Below are 23,607 nucleotides of genomic sequence, written 5' to 3'. Positions count from 1 at the left end.
CTCTACTAAAAAAATACAAAATTAGTCTCCCCCGTGGACTCAGGTGCAGCTCCCACCTGAACATGGCACACGGCAGCAGGGGCTGCAACCTCGACCCTGTCAGCGTCACCAGCAGCACGGATCCTTGGGCCAGAAGCCTCCAGGGCGCCTAAGTCAGGGGGTAGGTCTCTGGCTGCAGGAGGGCGGGAACCGACGCTCAGTGCCACCCCGGAGGCTGCACCGTGCCCAGCATCAGGGTCCAGCTCCTGGATCGCAGGTAGAGGAGGGGCCGGGGCGGCTATGTCAAGCGGGCCATGTGGCATGGCGCCCCCCACGTTCCGCTCCAGGGAGGCCCGCCAGCCCGGCAGCGCCTCAGCGGCAGTTGCCACCTGCACGCGGTGCCCGGAGAACGCGGCCAGGGCGCCTCCTCAGCCTGCTGAGCTGCGCATGCGCTGCTGGCTAACGGCTCTGCTCAGCGCATTTCTACTGAGAGAGGCCTGAGTGTGCAAGAGCTTGGTGAACACAGAACTTTTTACGGGTATCGAGGCGGTGCGTGGACTGAAGAAGGGCGAGGGCCATCGGCTGGGGTTGGGGGGGGCGTGGCTAGGAAGGGCGAGCGGGAAACGAAGGCCAACGGTGGGGGCTGGGGAAGGGCAATGGGGAGGGGCGGGCTCTCTAGCAGGTGGCCGCAGCCATGAAGGGGCTCCTTCCCGCCGCTGGCAAGGGCGTGTGAGGCCCGGAGCGCCTGAGCCCCTTCAGCGAGCTAGTCTATACCAGCAACGACTCCTACATCGTCCGCTCCAGGGATCTTAAAAAGATCCATAAAGCTGCCTGCCTGGGCCAAGTCCAGAAGCTGGAGAAGATGACAAAGAGGAAGAAGACCATTACCTTAATATAATGACGCCCAGAAGAGGTACCAGGCCCTGCCTGAGCCGGGGCTGCAGGAGGAGGTGGCGGCGGTGGGAGGATCGCCCCTTCAGAGTCGGGGGCTAGGGGGCCTGGGGACGAAGGGAGCAGGTGGAGGAGTAACGGGCGGCGGGGCGGCCATTCTGGGCCCTGGGGTCTAGGCCTTCTTCCTGGGCAGGCCCCCCAGGCTTGGGATGTGGGCGCCCTGCAGGGCGGAGGGCCCAGGCCACCTTAAAATCAACCCCAAACTTTAGCTGCTTTCTCTTTCACTCCCACTTCCTCTCACAGAGCACTGTGTAGAGAATTTTAAAGTGATTTAACTCACAAAATTAAGTACATACAGGGTTTTACTTTTAATGTACAGGTTTTAAAAGATAATGTTAGATACATTATGAAATGGTGCATAATGAAATAATTCCCATAATATATGTACTTCTTGGCTAAAAATTCTCTGGATGAAGTCCAATATCCATTTTGGTATCAATGAATGTCTATGTAAATATGTTCTTTGCTGAGGGACCTTAGAAGGAAACTTCGAGGTGGGAAGATGGTTTATGTTCTTGAATTTAAGAAGACTCATTTTTCTCAAGATGCAAGTTCTTTATCAGTTTTACGTAAACCAAATAAAGCTATCAACGTTTTAACATTTTTTAAATTACACAGGCTGTCTTTTACTATTGTGATGACATTTTAAATATTTTGTAATGGAGTAGAAAAGTCTTGCCCTTCTAGATATCAAAATGTGGTATTAATTTGCACAAGATGGGCTGGGAGTGGTGGCTTACGCCTGTAATCCCAGCACTTTGGGCTGCAGAGGCGGGTGGATCATCTGAGGTCAGGAGTTCAAGATCAGCCTGGCCAATATGGTGAGACGCCATCTCTACAAAAATACAAAAATAAGCCGGGCATGATGTCGGGTGCCTGTAATCCCAGCTACTCGGGAGGCTGAGGTGGGAGAATCGCTTGAACCCGGTAGGCGGAGATTGCAGAGAGCCGAGATCCCACCACTGCAATTCAGCCTAGGTGACAGAGTGAAACTCTGTCTCAAAAAAAAAAAAAAAAAAAAAAAAAAAAAAATCACAAATTGTTTAATAACAGCTGAAAAGACAGGTAAATGAATACAACAGAATAGAAAATCCAGAAACACCCAAATATATGTAAGAATTTAGAACTTGGTAATGGTCACACTTTATACTAGTAGGAAAAGAATTAGTTTCCTAAGTGAAATGCCTGCTTTTTGGAGAAAACTAGATTTTTATGCCACAAAATAAGTTCCTGTTGGAATATAGATTAAAAGTTTTTAATGTACAAAATGATAAAAACACCAGAAGAAAACATAAATGCTTATTTACACAGATACATTTTTATGTTGACAAAACCTTTCTAAGAAGCTCAGAAGCAAGCACTCTGAAGGGCAATTTAGTAAAACAAAAATTAAATCACCCTGCATATGAGAAAAAATAAAAGGCAGCATACTTGTAAAAATATTTACTACACATGTATGTGTGTGTGTGTATACATATTAGATTTAAAAATCTTGGCTTTATAGAGAATTAACTCAAATCAACAAAAAACCCTTTAATTTAAAATTGGGAAATTTAAATTAGAGATCTAAATTGCAGATCTAAAAAAGTACTTGGCCTCTAATTAAAAATTGGGCAAAGTCCTCTTTTAAGATCTGCAACTGACCTATGCGCACAGGAAATAATATTTAGTGTTCCTGGTTAGAGAAGGCATTTAAGTTAAAAAAGGAATCAAATACTGTTTTCTATCCACAAAGTTTGTGAGGATAAAAAGCAGTGATATTTGTAGTACTCCTTAAAGTTTAAGTTGCAGATGACTTTTCAAATAGACAATTTGATGGTAAGTACCATATTTAAAAAATTGTATATGCCCATTAGTGATCAACTCTATTATACTAAAATATTTTTAGAAAATAATGAAACATACACGCAATTTCTTTTCTGAGCACTGCTTAAAATATCAATGTATTTAAAAGAATCCATTTAATGGCTTTTATAAATACATTTCAGTGAGTTTACGGCATGGGATAATATGTGACCACTCAAGGTAGAAATATATACAGAAGTATGTTGACATTCGAAAATGTACTTTGGTACCAAGTGAGGGTAAAGTTCCGTTTGACTGTACATACACATAGACTATGGTCTTGTGTTATCTGGAATTATTTACAAAATATAAAATTTGTTATTTGAGGACATTTGTTTTAATATAAAACGTTTTTTCTTTTTATTATCTTTGATTTCTGCATTGAGCATGTACAATGTTACTAGTAAAAGTTTATTATTAATAAAATAATTTTTGGGAAGAGCAGCAATGTGAATTTTGCACAGATAAAAATAGTTTCACACTTTCTATATTTTAATTTTTATTTTTTGTGGATTAGTATATTCTGTGAACTTTTAGCATCTTCAGAAGAGAATCTTTTTATCTGTGCTTATTGATTTACATATGCATTTTATTAGACACATTTTTATTATATATAGATTTATTACATATATGTCAATAACTATAATCATTTTAGTGTAGTTTTATTATTAGAAAAATAAAAGAGCAAACATAAGTGCTTTATTTGTAGCAGGATTTTAAGATATTGAACTTCTCAACTGTATTGATCCATTCTTTTTTTTTATTTTTTTATTCTGTATTTTTTATTTTTTATTATTATACTTTAGGTTTTAGGATACATGTGCACAATGTGCAGGTTTGTTACATATGTATCCATGTGGCATGTTGTTTTGCTGCACCCATTAACTCGTCATTTAGCATTAGGTATATCTCTTAATGCTGTCCCTCCCCCCTCCCCCCACCCCACAACAGTCCCCGGAGTGTGATGTTCCCCTTCCTGTGTCCATGAGTTCTCATTGTTCAATTACCACCTATGAGTGAGAACATGCGGTGTTTGGTTGTTTGTCCTTGTGATAGTTTACTGAGAATGATGCTTTCCAGTTTCATCCATGTCCCTACAAAGGACATGAACTCATCCTTTTTATGGCTGCATAGTATTCCATGGTGTATATGTGCCACATTTTCTTAATCCAGTCTATCGTTGTTGGACATTTGGGTTGGTTCCAAGTCTTTGCTATTGTGAATAGTGCCGCAATAAACATATGTGTGCATGTGTCTTTATAGCAGCATGATTTATAGTCCTTTGGGTATATACCCAGTAATGGGATGGCTGGGTCAAATGGTATTTCTAGTTCTAGATCCCTGAGGAATCGCCACACTGACTTCCACAATGGTTGAACTAGTTTACAGTCCCACCAACAGTGTAAAAGTGTTCCTATTTCTCCACATCCTCTCCAGCACCTGTTGTTTCCTGACTTTTTAATGATGGCCATTCTAACTGGTGTGAGATGGTATCTCACTGTGGTTTTGATTTGCTTTTCTCTGATGGCCAGTGATGATGAGCGTTTTTTCATGTGTTTTTTGGCTGCATAAATGTCTTCTTTTGAGAAGTGTCTGTTCATGTCCTCTGCCCACTTTTTGATGGGGTTGTTTGTTTTTTTCTTGTAAATTTGTTTGAGTTCATTGTAGATTCTGGATATTAGCCCTTTGTCAGATGAGTAGGTTGCAAAAATTTTCTCCCATTCTGTAGGTTACCTGTTCACTCTGATGGTAGTTTCTTTTGCTGTGCAGAAGCTCTTTAGTTTAATTAGATCCCATTTGTCAATTTTGGCTTTTGTTGCCATTGCTTTTGGTGTTTTAGACATGAAGTCCTTGCCCACGCCTATGTCCTGAATGGTATTGCCTAGGTTTTCTTGTAGGATTTTAATGGTTTTAGGTCTAACATTTAAGTCTTTAATCCATCTTGAATTAATTTTTGTGTAAGGTGTAAGGAAGGGATCCAGTTTCAGCTTTCCACATATGGCTAGCCAGTTTTCCCAGCACCATTTATTAAATAGGGAATCCTTTCCCCATTTCTTGTTTTTGTCAGGTTTGTCAAAGATCAGATAGTTGTAGATATGCGGCATCATTTCTGAGGGCTCTGTTCTGTTCCATTTATCTATGTCTCTGTTGTGGTACCAGTACCACGCTGTTTTGGTTACTGTAGCCTTGTAGTATAGTTTGAAGGCAGGTAGTGTGATGCCTCCAGCTTTGTTCTTTTGGCTTAGGATTGACTTGGCGATGCGGGCTCTTTTTTGGTTCCATATGAACTTTAAAGTAGTTTTTTCCAATTCTGTGAAGAAAGTCATTGGTAGCTTGATGGGGATGGCATTGAATCTATAAATTACCTTGGGCAGTATGGCCATTTTCACGATATTGATTCTTCCAACCCACGAGCATGGAATGTTCTTCCATTTGTTTGTATCCTCTTTTATTTCATTGAGCAGTGGTTTGTAGTTCTCCTTGAAGAGGTCCTTCACATCCCTTGTAAGTTGGATTCCTAGGTATTTTATTCTCTTTGAAGCAATTGTGGATGGGAGTTCACTCATGATTTGGCTCTCTGTTTGTCTGTAATTGGTGTACAGGAATGCTTGTGATTTTTGTACATTGATTTTGTATCCTGAGACTTTGCTGAAGTTGCTAATCAGCTTAAGGAGATTTTGGGCTGAGACAATGGGGTTTTCTAGATATACAATCATGTCATCTGCAAACAGGGACAATTTGACTTCCTCTTTTCCTAATTGAATACCCTTTATTTCTTTCTCCTGCCTGATTGCTCTGGCCAGAACTTCCAGCACTATGTTGAATAGGAGCGGTGAGAGAGGGCATCCCTGTCTTGTGCCTGATTTCAAAGGGAATGCTTCCAGTTTTTGCCCATTCAGTATGATATTGGCTGTGGGTTTGTCATAGATAGCTGTTATTATTTTGAGATACGTCCCATCAATACCTAATTTACTGAGAGTTTTTAGCATGAAGCTTTGTTGAATTTTGTCAGAGGCCTTTTCTGCATCTATTGAGATAATCATGTGGTTTTTGTCTTTGGTTCTGTTTATATGCTGGATTACACTTATTGATTTGCGTATGTTGAACCAGCCTTGCATCCCAGGGATGAAACCCACTTGATCATGGTGGATAAGCTTTTTGATGTGCTGCTGGATTCGGTTTGCCAGTATTTTATTGAGGATTTTTGCACCAGGGTTCATCAAGGATATTGGTTTGAAATTCTCTTTTTCCGTTTTGTCTCTGCCAGGCTTTGGTATCAGGACGATGCTGGCTACATAAAATGTGTTAGGGAGGATTCCCTCTTTTTCTATCAATTGGAATAGTTTCAGAAGGAACGGTACCAGTTCAACTCTCCTTGTACCTCTGGTAGAATTCAGCTGTGAATCCATCAGGTCCTGTAGTCTTTTTGGTTGGTAAGCTATTGATTATTGCCACAATTTCAGAACCTGTTATTGGTCTATTCAGAGATTCAACTTCTTCCTGGTTTAGTCTTGGGAGGGTGTATTTGTCGAGGAATTTATCCATTTCTTCTAGATTTTCTAGTTTATTTGCATAGAGGTGTTTGTAGTATTCTGTGATGGTAGATTGTATTTCTGTGGGAATGGTGGTGATATCCCCTTTTTCATTTTTTATTGCATCTATTTGATTCTTCTCTCTTTTCTTCTTTATTAGTCTTGCTAGCAGTCTATCAATTTTGTTGATCTTTTCAAAAAACCAGCTCCTGGATTCATTAATTTTTTGAAGGGTTTTTTGTGTCTCTATTTCCTTCAGTTCTGCTCTGATTTTAGTTATTTCTAGCCTTCTGCTAGCTTTTGAATGTGTTTGCTCTTGCTTTTCTAGTTCTTTTAATTGTGATGTTAGGGTGTCAATTTTGGATCTTTCCTGCTTTCTCTTGTGGGCATTTAGTGCTATAAATTTCCCTCTACACACTGCTTTGAATGTGTCCCAGAGATTCTGGTATGTTGTGTCTTTGTTCTCGTTGGTTTCAAAGAACATCTTTATTTCTGCCTTCATTTCCTTATGTACCCAATAGTCATTCAGGAGCAGGTTGTTCAGTTTCCATGTAGTTGAGCGGTTTTGAGTGAGTTTCTTAATCCTGAGTTCTAGTTTGATTGCATTGTGGTCTGAGAGACAGTTTGTTATAATTTCTGTTCTTTTATATTTGCTGAGGAGAGCTTTACTTCCAACTATGTGGTCAATTTTGGAATAGATGTGGTGTTGTGCTGAAAAAAATGTATATTCTGTTGATTTGGGGTGGAGAGTTCTGTAGATGTCTATTAGGTCCACTTTGTTTAGAGCTGAGTTCAATTCCTGGATATCCTTGTCAACTTTCTGTCTCGTTGATCTGTCTAATGTTGACAGTGGGGTGTTAAAATCTCCCATTATTATTGTGTGGGAGTTTAAGTCCCTTTGTAGGTCACTCAGGATTTGCTTTATGAATCTGGGTGCTCCTGTGTTGGGTGCATATATATTTAGGATAGTTAGCTTTTCTTGTTGAATTGATCCCTTTACCATTATGTAATGGCCTTCTTTGTCTCTTTTGATCTTTGTTGGTTTAAAGTCTATTTTATCAGAGACTAGGATTGCAACCCCTGCCTTTTTTTGTTTTCCATTTGCCTGATAGATCTTCCTCCATCCCTTTATTTTGAGTCTATGTGTGTCTCTGCACGTGAGATGGGTTTCCTGAATACAGCACACTGATGGGTCCTGAGTCCTTATCCAGTTTGCCAGTCTGTGTCTTTTAATTGGAGCATTTAGACCATTTACATTTAAAGTTAATATTGTTATGTGTGAATCTGATCCTGTCATTATGATGTTAGTTGGTTATTTTGCTCATTAGTTAATGCAGTTTTTTCCTAGCCTCAATGGTCTTTAGAATTTGGCATGTTTTTGCAGTGGCTGGTACCAGTTGTTCCTTTCCATGTTTAGTGCTTCCTTCAGGAGCTCTTTTAGGGCAGGTCTGGTGGTGACAAAATCACTCAGCGTTTGCTTGTCTGTAAAGTATTTTATTTGTCCTTCACTTATGAAGCTTAGTTTGGCAGGATATGAAATTCTGGGTTGAAAATTCTTTTCTTTAAGAATGTTGAATATCGGCCCCCACTCTCTTCTGGCTTGTAGAGTTTCTGCCGAGAGATCAGCTGTTAGTCTGATGGGCTTCCCTTTGTGGGTAACCCGACCTTTCTCTCTGGCCTCCCTTAACATTTTTTCCTTTATTTCAACTTGGTGAATCTGACAATTATGTGTCTTGGAGTTGCTCTTCTCGAAGAGTATCTTTGTGGCGTTCTCTGTATTTCCTGAATCTGAATGTTGGCCTGCCTTGCTAGATTGGGGAAGTTCTCCTGGATAATATCTTGCAGAGTGTTTTCCAACTTGGTTCCATTCTCCCCGTCATTTTCAGGTACACCAATCAGACGTAGGTTTGGTCTTTTCACATAGTCCCAAATTTCTTGGAGGCTTTGTTCATTTCTTTTTATTCTTTTTCTCTAAACTTCCCTTCTCGCTTCATTTTATTCATTTCGTCTTCCATCAGTGATACCCTTTCTTCCAGTTGATCGCATCTGCTACCGAGGCTTCTGCAGTCTTTGCGTAGTTCTCGATACTTGGCTTTCAGCTCCATCAGCTCCTTTAAGCCCTTCTCTCCATTGGTTATTCTAGTTATCCATTCTTCTAATTTTTTTTCAAAGTTTTTAACTTCTTTGCTATTGTTTTGAATTTCCTCCCGTAGCTCGGAGTCGTCTGATCGTCTGAAGCCTTCTTCTCTCAACTCGTCAAAGTCCTCCTCCGTCCAGCTTTGTTCCATTGCTGGTGAGGAACTGCGTTCCTTTGGAGGAGGAGAGGTGCTCTGCTTTTTAGAGTTTCCAGTTTTTCTGCTCTGTTTTTTCCCCATCTTTGTGGTTTATCTACTTTTCGTCTTTGATGATGGTGATGTACAGATGGGTTTTTGGTGTGGATGTCCTTTCTGTTTGTTAGTTTTCCTTCTACCAGACAGGACCCTCAGCTGCAGGTCTGTTGGAGTTTACTAGAGGTCCACTCCAGACCCTGTTTGGCTGGGTGTCAGCAGCGGTGGCTGCAGAACAGCGGATTTTCGTGAGACCACAAATTCAGCTGCCTGATAGTTCCTCTGGAAGTTTTGTCTCAGAGGAGTACCCGCCCGAGTGAGATGTCAGTCTGTCCCTACTGGGGGGTGCCTCCCAGTTAGGCTGCTTGGGGGTGAGGGACCCACTTTAGGAGGCAGTCTGTCCGTTCTCAGATCTCCAGCTGCGTGCTGAGAGAAACACTACTCTCTTCAAAGCTGTCAGTCAGACAGGGACATTTAAGTCTGCAGAGGTTCCTGCTGAATTTTTGTTTGTCTGTGCCCTGCCCCCAGAGGTGGAGCCTACAGAGGCAGGCAGGCCTCCTTGAGCTGTGGTGGGCTCCACCCAGTTCGAGCTTCCTGGCTGCTTTGTTTACCTAAGCAAGCCTGGGCAATGGTGGGCGCCCCTCCCCCAGCCTGGCTGCTGCCTTCCAGTTTGATCTCAGACTGCTGTGCTAGCAATCAGCAAGACTCCGTGGGCATAGGACCCTCCCAGCCAGGCACGGGACACAATCTCCTAGTGTGCCATTTTCCAGGCCCGTTGGAAAAGCGCAGTATTAGGGTGGGACTGACCCAATTTTCCAGGTGCCGTCTGTTACCCCTTTCTTTGACTAGGAAAGGGAACTCCCTGACCCCTTGCACTTCCCGAGTGAGGCAATGCCTCGCCCTGCTTCGGCTCACGCACAGTGCACTTCACCGTCTGTCCTGCACCCACTGTTTGGCACTCCCTAGTGAGATGAAGCTGGTACCTCAAACAGAAATGCAGAAATCACCAGTCTTCTGTGTCGCTCAGGCTGGGAGCTGTAGACCGGAGCTGTTCCTGTTTGGCCATCTTGGCTCTACCCCCGATCAATTCTTTTAATCCATTTACCGCATGTAAGCTGCATGCCTATTGGGTAAAAGATACATTCTATGAACTCTCAGGACCGTTTCATCCTTAAAAATTTCACATTTACCTGCTCAGCCTGAGCAAAATGAGAGATTTAAAATTGGAGTATTAGGACTGAATCTCAATTGAAACTTTTCCTCTCATCTTTCAAAAAAAAAGCACTTCTGAAGTGAAAAACTAGTAAAATATAACTACCAACCGTGATTTTGGAAATTTGTAATAGCTTTAAATAGTGATATTTATCATTGGAAATACCTAATTTACATGCATTCTATAAATCTAAATATGAGTTTACATACATTCTGTAAATCTAAACATGGAATAAGATGATTCATACCTATTTATTTGAATCTCAAGTTTTCTTTGGCTTGAAGCTTTTAAAATATTAAAGTACTTTGTTTTAATAATTTGTTGTTTTTATTTCAACTCTCCTTTTGCATAGTACTCTTAAAAGCTAAAATTTCTTTCAGTGTTAATCCTGTGACTAGGACTGCCCTCGTCCTGTTGTATATACCATATTCCACTTCTTGGAAGACACTGTGAATTGTGTGATGCCTCCTTATTTTATGCACCAATAAAAGATTGTTTAAGTTTCTGCCAAATATAGTTGTAGTAAATAATGAACCATAAGTGGCATTTCAATATCAGAAATGTTAAAATATGAGAAATTGAGCATCTTAGAATCATTAAAATACAGTGTTATCTCTAACTTTTAAAACACACCACAAAGTAGGCATAATTGTACCATTTTACTTAAAATGTTGTCTTTGTTAAGTAGTAGTAATAATTATAATATCTAACAATTACTGAGCTGTTATATGTGCTAGGAACTCTCCAAAATACTTTGCATAGATTCTCATTGAGGAATTATAGTGATAACCTGTGAGATAACTGCTGTATTCATCTTCATTTTGTTGATGAGAAAATTGAGGTGCAGAAAGTTTAAGTGACAGCTAGAAAGTGAAAGATCTTAAAGTAATATTCAAGCCCAAGTAGAACTGAATCCAAAGGCCAAGCTCTTTCTATTCAAATAGGCCACTCTTTCATTAATGTAGTGAGTAATGAGGGCGAATGAATGTTGTACTTTCTTCAGGAAAATATTAAGTATTTGTTTTGAAGGCAGAGAAAGAGCATGGTATTTAATGCTTACAGTTACATAAATCCTTGTATGTTTTGGGACAGTGGACTAAACTTTGCCAAAAAGTCCTCTCACTCTCGTAGGACTGCTCTACACTGGGCCTGTGTCAACGGCCATGAGGAAGTAGTAACATTTCTGGTAGACAGAAAGTGCCGGCTTGACGTCCTTGGTGGCGAAGACAGGACACCTCTGATGAAGGTAAATAGTAGCCAGATTTTTCAGCAGGAGATGGATTTGGTTTAAATACATAGAATAAAAATGAATTTATCTCATTGAAATACAACTAGTTTTGAAACCTGTGGAATATTTATTTTGATTTCCTATTATTTATAATTTATAATAATTTACAATTTATATTATAAATTATACAATTTACAATAATTCTTGCTTTAATACTGACAGGCTATACAATGCCATTGGGAGGCTTGTGCAAATATTCTGATAGATTCTGGTGCCGATGTAAATCTTGCAGATGTGTATGGCAACACGGCTCTCCATTATGCTGTTTATAGTGAGAATTTGTCAGTGGTGGCAAAACTGCTGTCCCATGGTGCAGTCATCGAAGTGCAGAACAAGATAGACATTAACCAATGTTATTTTCAAAATATTTGAAATCCATTTGTTTTAATATTAACATATGTAAGGTTTTTTATATTTGGAAGCTCAAACATTCCTTGAATGAAAATAGTTTGAAAGAACTTAATTGTCTAAGATTTTACTTTAAATATTAATGTTTTTACAAGAACTATTAGAGAGTATGGCTTTTCTGTGCATTTATGATAAATATTTGAACGTGTTAAAGGTAAAACTTCTTCTTCCCAACCAAGTTTTTTTTTCTTTCCAATTAGTGTAAAACTAGAGGAAAGCAAAATTTGCCTGCATAAATTGAGTCAACATGTAAAATTTAGGAGACATGCAGAAATCTGGATTTCCTCTTAAAGGATTGAATCTGGTGTCTCTTGAGCCCATATGACTGTTTGGTATGCTAAGAAGACATTCTAGCTTTACACAAAGCATATGTTTCCAGTTTGCTACTGTGCCCACCTAGTTACATCACTTACTCAACTTACCTCTTTTGCCTCTGTAAATATTTCAGTTATCAATTCCTCTTCCATAGTATATTTTGGTAAAGATTTCAAGGTATTCAAGACAGTTGATAGGTGTTTATAATATATAGTTTACGTTTTACATTAATTCATTAATAATGGGGTTGACTTCTAGAATTTAGAAGATTTTTTAAACAATGACTTTTCTTTATATAAACCATAAATAATCATCTTCTATTAGAATGCCTTTAAGCCTTTTTAGATTAATCATGGTTATATTTGAAAGGTTATGCATATTGCAGATAATATTATATCCTTCTCCTCAGAATTGTCCCTTAAAATTCAAGTGTTTTAGTGGCTTCTATTATGCTAATGCATATAGATGAGTTAGAACTTTCATTAATAAGCCATTTTATTAATATTTTTGGTATTTTGCCAAAAATTAAGTAGCGATTACAATAGAAACCAGAATAAAAATGGATTATTGCATTTTAAGAAGTAGATATTCATTAGAATCTGAGGATTATCATTATAATTGAGAATAAACTTTTATACTGAATTTCTAACAGCTGAGATAAAATTCTATTGTCTTGTAATAGGAGAAACCCCATGGACCATTTAATAGTAGGCAATCAAAGTTCATTTGAAGCCAATCTCTTTTAATTTAGAGTTGCTTCCTTAGTGACCCATGCAGAACAGGAGTGCCTGACATTGGCATCTGGGATCTTGGGATTACTGATAGAAGAGAATCAAGCGAGTTTGTATCACCCAGAGGAAACCTCCATTTTTCTTGGGAAGCTTGCAGAGTTGTATCCCTGAAATTCTAATTTGTCAAATGTTAATGTCTGCCACAAAAATATATTGTCAAATAAGGGATAGGCAAAGTTCAAGTCATTTATTGAATACTGGACATTTAATTCACAGTTTTATAATATTTCTTGAACGTAGATAATGGTAGAATCTGTTGGGGTCCAGTGCTTCTGGTAAGGTAATTATTCTTTGGAATATAGTTTAAGAAACATTAAATTAGAATACTAATTTAGTCGAAAACAAAGTATTTACTACTATGTCTTAGAGTTTAAGGATACAGAGATAAAAGATACAGCCTTTGCCCTCAATAAGCTCTTGGTTTAGATGGGAAACCATAAAATCATTACAATATAATGATTTTTGGAGATAACCAGAGTTATGCGGTGATGCAGAGGCTGAATATTTATAGCGGAAGGTGCAGTACATGGGAAAGCACAGAAAAGGGAGAAAGAAAGGACTGCTATTGATTTACTTTCTATTTTACGTGTTTAAGTTCATAGGATATTATATAAGGTATTCAGTTCAGCTGAGAAATATGTAATTTCATGAATCATAAATTGTTTTGCTATTTTACAGGCTAGCTTCACACCACTTTTACTATCCATAACGAAAAGAAGTGTGCAAATTGTGGAATTTTTGCTGACAAAAGATGCAAATGCGAAAGCAGTTAATAGGTGTAAATGGTATAGTAGTTCTTTTTTTATTAAAAAAAAAAGTTGAGTAGTGTTCTAGAGGAATAACACTCAAGTCAGAAATATTAAATTAATAACATTTACTTAAAATTATTAGATTATGAGAAAATATCAACACAAATGATCAGAAGAAAAGCAATTATTTGGACTGGTCAACATAAAGAACAGTATATAGTAGGATTTATCTTCTCTTATTATATTGACTGATTCCTATGTGTAATCTGATGTTTTGGTTGCATTACCTTAGAAAGTGGTTCTGTATTAGTTTTAAGAAGTATGAACTTTTTTAGTTTACTTGGTAATTCAATATTGAGTGATTAATACTTTTATAGTATTTTTCTAACTTCTGTTTTTTATACACTTTTTAAAAAATGCAGTATTTGCTGGGCATGGTAGCTGTTGCCTGTTATCCCACCACTTTGGGAGGCCAAGGTGGTTGGATCACTTGAGGCCAGGAGTTTGCGACCAGCCTAGCCAACATGGTGAAACCCCATTTCTACTAAAAATACAAAAATTAGCTGGGCATGGTGGCACATGCCTGTAGTCCCAGCTACTCAGGGGGCTGAGGCACGAGAATCGCTTGAACCTGGAGGCAGAGGTTGCAGTGAGCTGAGATCGTGCCACCACACTCCAGCCTGGGTAACAGAGCAAGATTCGGTCTCAAAGAAAAAAAAAAGAAAAATTAAATAGAAACAGAAGTTTAAAATCATTTTGTCTTTAGGATGACTGCTTTGTTTTCTTCGAAGAATATTAATTTTAGGTTATCCCTACGTGACTATTAATTGCTATCACCAGATATTGTGAATTTATTATTATTTTTCCTTTTTTATTCATAGTGTATTTTTATTTTTAATTTGTATGGGTGGAGGGAAGAAAGACATCTTTAACTGGATTAACATTTTAGTTAATTAAGATAAGCCATAGGTGAGTAATAAAGAGAAAAGAGATAGGCTTTTGATTCACACAAGACTGAGTTTAATTTCTAGCTTCTTCACTTGATAGGTGTGTGAACTTGAAACATTACTTAATACCAAGTATAATTTTCTATATGAAAAGGAGAATAATAATATGTCCTTTAAGGACGATTGTGTTGAAGTAACATTATGAATATCAACAGCATTTAATTCAGGGTCTCATACATTCTTATCAGCATCATTAACTAAACGTAGCATGACTACTACTAATATCATGATTCCTAATATTATTTTAAGCCTTCAGATTGCTGTCACTTGTCTGACTTCTAGCTTATTTTGAAGTATAAACTATTATATCAGACTAAGGAACAAATAGATAATTTTTCATTTAAATGTTTGCCTCTTTTAGATTAGTGAACAGAGCATAATTTCTTGCCTCTCAAAGGACTTTATATTAGCCAATTCTAGTGTGCCATATCCCAGTGGGACATGAGTCTTTTTGCTCCTTCCTTTTAGCCTTGGTGGTGATTTACAAGGATAAACACTTGAGCACTCAAGATACTTGTGTTTGTTAGTATATGTAAATGGTTAATTCTACACTGTCAGGCACATATTAAATTGGTTCTGCTCATAATAATGAAGTTATCTCTTTGTTATTTTAGCACAGCCCTCATGCTTGCTGTATATCATGGATCATCAGAGATAGTTGGCATGCTTCTTCAGAAAAATGTTGACGTCTTTGCTGCAGATACATGTGGAGTAACTGCAGAACGTTATGCTGTTGCTTGTGGATTTCATCAGTAAGTGTTTACATTTAGAGGCTAGGTGAGATTTTATAGTTTGTTTCAGGTAGCTTTTGAACGACAGTGAGTTCACTTCATCAGCCAGAAACTAGGCAAAAAGCTAGACTAGTTAGAAGGAGTATTGGGTCCAGGATTCTTTATTTTAGGACTTTCAGCAACTTTATCCCTAGGGATCCTAATGTTGTCTACTTGATTTTTCTAATTAGTTATTTGGGTCTTGAAATGTCCACTTTAGCAGAAAACCTGATAGTGTCCTCTGGGGGCTGTCTTCCATATCTAAATACTTGAATTTTTTAAAAAAATCTAAGGGGTTCCCTAAGTCCAAGGAAGACATTCTTTTTGTATAAGTCAAAAGGATTGGGGGCAGAAATCACCATTCTATTTATTTTGTTGTTTCCATTGATTGTGTTGCTGTATCGTTGCCATTGAAACTGCACCTGCAGTCTGGTAATGATTGACCTTTGTGACCAGGATGCCCTTACTAACACAGATCCTTCAATCTTCATGGTGATCCATATGTAGACTTCAAAGTTATTACAGTTTTTTAAAGTTCACATACATATTCTCAGCCATTGTTTCCAAAGTACCAGCACCCTGCTCTGGCAGCTAGAACTTTTAGCTTTAGCCACACACATAGTGAGCAAATTGACCCTTCTCCTCCACTCAAAACCTGATGTGAAACCCACATCTTAGCCTGGACTTGGCCTAGACCTTCATGGTAAGTTATCCTTTGAATGACTTTTTTCTATTTTCTCTAGCAAATATTAGTTGTGATAGTTTAAAACTGTAAGTCAGGTTGAAATAATGTTACAGGAAGAAATTAGAGATCCATTTTTATTTTGTTACCAGATCTATTTCCCTGGCACTTTATATCCTGTGTAGTGCCATTTTGTAAGTAGTGGAAGGTCTCATCTTATTTTGTAAGATCCCTTGTCATCTTTCCAAATTTGTAGTGGGTTCCAACTTGTGGTTATACCCTCAAGTGATTCTTTTTTCCTAAAAGTAAAAATCTCCCATGCTACTTGCATCTCTATCTGGAGTTTTTAAAATATTTTCAAATTCTGCATTACCATGAAGCCATTCAATAGACTTCACTCTATCTCAAGTAAGTTGGTTAGATTTAACAGAGCTAAGCCTCATCCATCATTGATCAGTCTTCAGGTATAAAAGTAGGGACTTGTGCTGGCTTCAGTGGTACATATACTAAAATTGAAACAATGTCGAGAAGATCAGCATCGTCCCTGCACAAGGATGACACACAAATCTGTGAAGTGGTGCATATTTCTTGCAGTCCCCAAAAGGACATTTGACTACTTTCTAACTAGCTCCAAGGAAATGATGTGTCAAAGCAAAATGCATGACACCAAGTATTGCAATTGTGATTTTCATACAAAAAATATTTATGTAAGGTGATGTATGAAATGAGATGTGGTGAGTAACACATAGGATCTTGTGTGCAGTATGCTGTTAGTAGGCATCTCAGAAATGAGAAAATACCAACTTGCATCTTCTTTGTGGAACTTACAAAAAACAGTGGAGGGTTTTGTCTTCCATGGCAGCTGGAAATGATCATAGTGACTAAGCATCATTCTATCAAAGATTTGTTGGTTCAGGTTTAAGGAGGTAGATAAAGAGTAGCAGTAGTCGAAGCCAGATGCTGACATCTATTAGTTTTCTGCCCTTGGTGTGATTGATGAGCTCAGTAATAGAGGATAATCAGGTTATCCAATTTGATGAATTAATATATTTATAAATAAATTTCATTACAAATTATAAAATAGCTTAGATGCCTTGAATTACATGCCACAAAGAGTAGAACATCTAATAAACAAAAGTAGGAATTAATAACAGAAAACTGCAACATTTGAACATTATAACCTATGAAGAAACACTTTTTTAAAAAAATTAATTTTTTGTAGAGACAGGGTCTCCCTATGTTGCCCAGGCTTGTCATGAACTTCTGGGCTCAAGCAATCCTCCTGTCTCAGCATCCCAAAGTGCTTGCATCACAGGCATGAGCCACTGCACCAGGCCAACACATTGGGTTTTATTGGGAATTTTAAAATAGTTTCAGCAATCAGGTTCAAGAACAAATTATTTCATTGCTTTGCTATTTCTTTGAGCATTTTTAAAATGTTATCTTGTTAAATCTTTATAATACTCTAGTGAAATAAGGCTCTAAAATCCTCATTTTTAGAAGACATTGAGCCTAAGAGAACCAACTTGTTCAAGAAAAAATACCTGTTGGTAACCGTGCTAGGACTTTTTCTGAGTTAGGGACATTTTCCATTAAGCCAAGCTAACTCTAGTTAATTTACTGAGTTATACTGCCCTAAATGCATGAGTATTTCATCTTTATTTCTTCTTTAATTAGAAGCTTAATAAGTTCATAGAGCTTACAAACTTAAAGTCTATGGAATAAGTAATGTTCTGATGTTAGCTCTGATATTGTCTGAAATATTCTAAGAACTTAATAAATTTGGTAAATGTTTTTTATAAAATCAGTGTTAAAATGGTAATTTTATTTATCACATTTTTATCCATAGCATTCATCAACAAATTTTGGAATATATACAAAAATTATCTAAAAATCATCAAAATACCAATCCAGGTAAGACTTCTGATAGTAAACTACCCTTGGTGGTGCTATCATAAGATTATGGAAGTGTTGATCACAAAAAAGGCAATTCAAAAAGCAATGTGTAAATAGCATGTGTTTACACATATGCATATATGTGGGTGTGTGTGTGTATATGTATATATAGTTTTGATTTTTTAGTTTATAATTCAGAATTAGTTAACAATTTAGTTGTAGGTAGTTTATAATCTCAAAAAATATTATCCAAAAAAATATTTGTTCAATTATGTTCCCTAAATCCTATATAATACTTTTGTATAAATAAGTAACAGAAGTTTTAAGTTTGTATATTTCATATTTCCTCAACTGTTCTAACAACTTAGGCTTGTTATAAAATGTATAACCCTTGGTGTGATTGATGAGCTCAGTAATAGGGGATGATCAGGTTATCCAATTTAATGAATTAATATATTTATAAATAAATTTTATTACAAATTATAAAGTAGCTTACATGCCCTGAATTACAAGCCACAAATAATTGAACATCTAATAATGAAAAATAGGAATTAATAACAGAAGCCAAGATGGCTGAATAGGAACAGCTCCAGTCTACGGCTCCCAGCGTGAGCAACGCAGAAGACGGGTGATTTCTGCATTTCCAACTGAGGTACCGGGTTCATCTCACTGGGGAGTGTCAGAAAGTGGGTGCAGGACAGTGGGTGCAGCACACTGAACATGAGCCGAAGCAGGGCGAGGCATTTCCTCACCCGGGAAGCGCAACGGGTCAGGGAATTCCCTTTCCTAGTCAAAGAAAGGGGTGACAGACGGCACCTGGAAAATCAGGTCCCTCCCACCCTAATACTGTGCTTTTCCAATGGTCTTAGCAAATGGCACACCAGGAGATTATATCCTGTGCCTGGCTCAGAGGGTCCTACCCCCACAGAGCCTCACTCATTGCTAGCACAGCAATCTGAGATCAAACTGTAAGGCAGCAGCAGCGAGGCTGGGGGAGGGACGCCCACCATTGCCTAGGCTTGAGTAGGTAAACGAAGAGGCTGGGAAGCTCGAACTGGGTGGAGCCCACTGCAGCTCAAGGAGGCCTGCCTGCCTCTGTAGACTCCACCTCTGGGGGCAGGGCATTGCCAAACAAAAGGCAGCAGAATCTGCAGACTTAAACGTCCCTGTCTGACAGCTTCGAAGAGAGTAGTGGTTCTCCCAGCACGCAGCTGGAGATCTGAGAATGGACAGACTGCCTCCTCAAGTGGGTCCCAGACTCCCAAGTAGCCTAATGGGGAGGCACCTCCAGTAGGGGCAGACTGACACCTCACACGGCTGAGTACTCCTCTGAGACAAAACTTCCAGAAGAATGATCAGGCAGCAACATTTGCTGTTCACCAATATCTGCTGTTCTGCAGCCTCTGCTGCTGATACCCAGGCAAACAGGGTCTGGGGTGGACCTCCAGCAAACTCCAACAGACCTGCAGCTGAGGGTCCTGACTGTCAGAAGGAAAACTAACAAACAGAAAGGACATCCACACCAAAAACCCATCTGTACATCACCATCATCAAAGACCAAAGGTAGATAAAAACCACAAAGATGGGGAAAAAACAGAGCAAGAAAATTGGAAACTCTAAAAATCAGAGGGCGTCTCCTCCTCCAAAGGAACACAACTCCTCACCAGCAACAGAAGAAAGCTGGACAGAGAATGACTTTGACAAGTTGAGAGAAGAAGGCTTCAGATGATCAAACTACTCTGAGCTAAAGGAGGAAGTTTGAACCCATGGCAAATAAGTTAAAAACGTTGAAAAAAAATTAGACAAATGGCTAACTAGAATAACCAATGCAGAGAAGTCCTTAAAGGACCTGATGGAGCTGAAAACCAAGGCACAAGAACTACGTGACGAATGCACAAGCCTCAGTAGCTGATTCAATCAACTGGAAGAAAGGGTATCAGTGATTGAAGATCAAATGAATGAAATGAAGCCAGAAGAGAAGTTTAGAGAAAAAAGAGTAGAAAGAAATGAACAAAGCCTCCAAGAAATATGGGACTATGTGAAAAGACCAAATCTACATCTGATTGGTGTACCTGAAAGTGACGGGGAAAATGGAACCGAGTTGGAAAACACTCTGCAGGATATTATCCAGGAGAACTTCCCCAATCTAGCAAGGCAGGCCAACATTCAAATTCAGGAAATACAGAGAACGCCACAAAGATACTCCTCGAGAAGAGCAACTCCAAGACACGTAATTGTCAGATTCACCAAAGTTGAAATGAAGGAAAAAATGTTAAGGGCAGCCAGAGAGAAAGGTCGGGTTACCCACAAAGGGAAGCCCATCAGACTAACAGCTGATCTCTCGGCAGAAACTCTACAAGCCAGAAGAGAGTGGGGGCCAATATCCAACATTCTTAAAGAAAAGAAGTTTCAACCCAGAATTTCATATCCAGCCAAACTAAGCTTCATAAGTGAAGGAGAAATAAAATACTTTACAGACAAGCAAATGCTGAGAGATTTTGTCACCAACATTTGAATATTATAACCTGTGGGGGTCTGTCCTGCAGATGGTTGAGACACATAACCAGATACTGATATTCAGTGAAAGAGCAGCAAGGATTCTGAGCTGATTACAGACACCAAGGAAGGTGCTGTAAAGAGTCAGCAGCCACAGCCCTGGCTAGCTGGCCTTGTGGGCATTTATTAGTAAAGTTTTAATGACAAAGGCTTTGAGTCAACACACCCGTGGGTAATTAACCTGGTTGTCCCGACCCCAGAGAGCCATCCTGCCCATGGGTGATCAAAGGTTAGTCTTAAGACCACATAAGTAAACAAGCTATTTAGATAAACTACTCTACCTTCCTTTGTACCCACTTTAAGCTATTTACGCAAGGTAAGAATTAGGCTGCTTTCAGCCATAACGGTGTCTTTAGACTTTTACAAAACCCTCTGGCCTTCCAAGAAGATTTGTGTCTATGTCCTATAACTTCATATTAAAATGTTTCTCACCAGCGTGACTGAACTCTCACAATAACCTATGAAGAAACACGGTTTTATTGATTGATTGATTGTAGAGACAGGGTATCCTTATGTTACCCAGGTTGGTATTGAACCTCTGGTCTCTAATTTTTACAATAAATTGTTTGCATTTAGTAAATTAGAATTAATTACAGTTGAGTCTTGAGCAATATGACAGTTAGGGTGCTGATCCCCCATGCAGTTGAAAATCTGCTTCATATGAAAATCTGTTTCTTTTGACTCCTCCTAAACTTTACTAATAGTCTACTGTTGACCTGGAGCCTTACTGAAAGCACAGTCAATTAACTCATAGTTTCTATTTTATATGTACTATATACTGTATTCTTACAATAAAGTGAGCTGGAGGAAAGAAACTTTTCTAAGAAGGAAAAATATATTCACTGTTGAGTGGAAGTGAATTATTTATACATAAAGGTCTTAATTCTTATTGCCTTCATGTTGAATAGAGGAGAGATTTGTCTTGCTGTCTTGCAGTGGCAAAGGAAAAGAAAAATCTGTCTGTTAGTGGGCTCCTACAGTGAAAACCCATATTCAAGGATCAACTGTGTGACATAGTGACTTGTGTCACTGAAAAAGTAACTATCTTTAGAATTTGAATCTTAATAATACTTTCCTGGCACCATAAACAAATGTCAACAAGAATTACAAAACTTAGCCAGGGTGCTTCAGTACCAATAGGAAATTATTTTCCAAAGATACTTACTGAATGCAGAAGTCAGAAAAGCAATTCTTTGTTGAGAAGCGCAGGTTATGTTACATAGCGTTGTACCAACAAGGTCTCATGATTATCAACTTCATTTCCTCTAAGTTGAAACCAAATAAGATATATTTATTTCATTAGAACAAGATATGTTGTTCTATCTGCTGGATAATTTGTGTGTTAATAGTAATTTGTTATAACAAGATACTCTGTTTCTAATAGCCAAAATATTATCATTATAAGTATTCAAGTAGCTTAACTCTAGGCTCAACCAATTAAAATAAAGTTTCAAAAATTTTTCATAATAACAAAAATGCTACTGTGATACCTAAATGTGACATAATGCATTGTGCAATATGAACTATATGAGCACATCTTTAATTTATTATATCTTTATTAAAGGACCTCTATAAGTTAGGTTTTGCAAGTTACAGGAGACAAAGATAGAATACCTATAGTTTGGGTCTTTAAGGTGCTCATAAAACAGTAAAGCTGTCCTTATTGAATTTCTGCATTTTTCCAACAGAATTTCCTAAAAAATGTTTTTTATTCATTTATCCACTTGTCCACTTAACAAATAATTGTCAGGTATCTTTAAGGTACTAAGCATCTTCCTTGTTATTATCATGGTCATTTTTTATTATTTACTACTTTATGAAGGTACTAAGCATTTTTCTTGTTATTATCATCCTTTTTTATTATTTATTACTTTATTTAGTGCTTACTCAGTGCCAGAAACTCTTTGGAAGCTTATAATTACTACTTATTATGTCATGTCATTACTGTATTCAGCATGTGTCAGACATTTTATATCCAAGGTGAAGAATTAAAGCTTTAAAAAGTTTGGTAGTGTCCAGGCACAGTGGCTCACTCCTGTAGTCCTAGCACTTTGGGAGGCCAAGGCAGATGTATTGCTTGAGCTCAGGAGTTTGAGACCAGCCTGACTAACATGGTGAAACCCATCTCTACTAAATATGAAAAATTAGCTGGGTGATGTGGCCCACGCCTGTAATCCCAGCTGTTTGGGAGGCTGAGGTAGGAGAATCGCTTGAGGTAGGAGAATCGCTTGAATTGCATTGAGCTGAGATCACGCCACTGCACTCCAGCATGGGTGACTGAGTGAGACTGTGTCTCAAAAAAAAAAAAAAAAAGAGAGAAAAGAAAACTTTGGTAGTATTTAAGGAAAGCATACAGAATGAGTAGAAGTTTGACAGGTGAAGAGTCAGGAGGATTATATTTAGTAGAAGAAAAATTTAACCAGATTGTATGTTTGGCAGAAGGAACATCTGCAGGAAAACCTGAGGAGGCTGCACCCTTGGCGGAAAGAACACCTGACACAGCTGAAAGCTTGGTGGAAAAACCACCTGACGAGGCTGCACCCATGGTGGAAAGAACACCTGACACGGCTGAAAGCTTGGTGGAAAAAACACCTGACGAGGCTGCACCCTTGGTGGAGGGAACATCTGACAAAATTCAATGTTTGGAGAAAGCGAACATCTGGAAAGTTTGAACAGTCAGCAGAAGAAACACCTAGGGAAGTTACGAGGCCCGCAAAAGAAACATCTGAGAAATTTACGGGAAGACCTAGGAAGATCGCATGGGAGAAAAAAGAAACACCTGGATGTGTGGCAAGAGTAACATTTAATAAAACTAAAGTTTTGGAAAAAGGAAGATCTAAGATGATTGCATGTCCTACAAAAGAATCATCTACAAAAGCAAGTACCAGTGGTAAGATGCTTGAGCGAACTTTGTAAGGTTTATTGGCACTTTGGGTTCCCTAGTGAAAAAAAGTGTGATATGGGAGTAGTTGGGAATGACTTGAATATCTAAATAAGGTGAGCTTAGTCAACACTTTTTAATAGTATAGGAATAAGTAGCTCTTATTCTGTAGGCCCTGGAAAAATTCTCACAGTTCTTCTGGCCGTAAATACTAGATGAACTAACTCACAATGGCTAAAACCATAGGAACCAAAGTTGTTTGGTGGTACAGGGATATCATAGGACCACTTTTTTTTTTTTTTTTTTTTTTTTGTGAGACAGAGTCTCAAACTGTCGCCTGGGCTGGAGTGCAGTGGCATGAGTGATCTCGGCTGACTACAACCTCTGCGTCCCAGGTTCATGTGACTATCCTGCCT

General features: G+C 38.5%; 1 protein-coding gene and 1 non-coding gene across 2 annotated transcripts; both read left to right on the top strand.

The window, feature by feature from the left end:
• The first annotated feature begins 300 nt into the window (after positions 1 to 300).
• LOC115831160 (ankyrin repeat domain-containing protein 30A-like) lies at positions 301 to 22,992 on the top strand. The gene is given in 8 exon segments (XM_030797771.1): positions 301 to 424; positions 714 to 870; positions 872 to 892; positions 10,980 to 11,094; positions 11,299 to 11,476; positions 13,333 to 13,435; positions 17,708 to 17,772; positions 22,750 to 22,992. Coding segments are annotated over 8 exon segments (996 nt in total). The 3' UTR covers positions 22,983 to 22,992.
• Positions 16,341 to 16,447, top strand: LOC115831303. Its single transcript, XR_004026826.1, has one exon. It is a non-coding gene; the product is annotated as a U6 spliceosomal RNA (small nuclear RNA).
• Positions 22,993 to 23,607: the final 615 nt, after the last annotated feature.

The sequence above is a fragment of the Nomascus leucogenys genome, chromosome 18 (assembly GCF_006542625.1).
Source record: "Nomascus leucogenys isolate Asia chromosome 18, Asia_NLE_v1, whole genome shotgun sequence".
Taxonomy (NCBI): domain Eukaryota; kingdom Metazoa; phylum Chordata; class Mammalia; order Primates; family Hylobatidae; genus Nomascus; species Nomascus leucogenys.
Note: the sequence above shows the minus strand (reverse complement) of the source record. Positions and strands in the feature narration are given on the sequence as shown.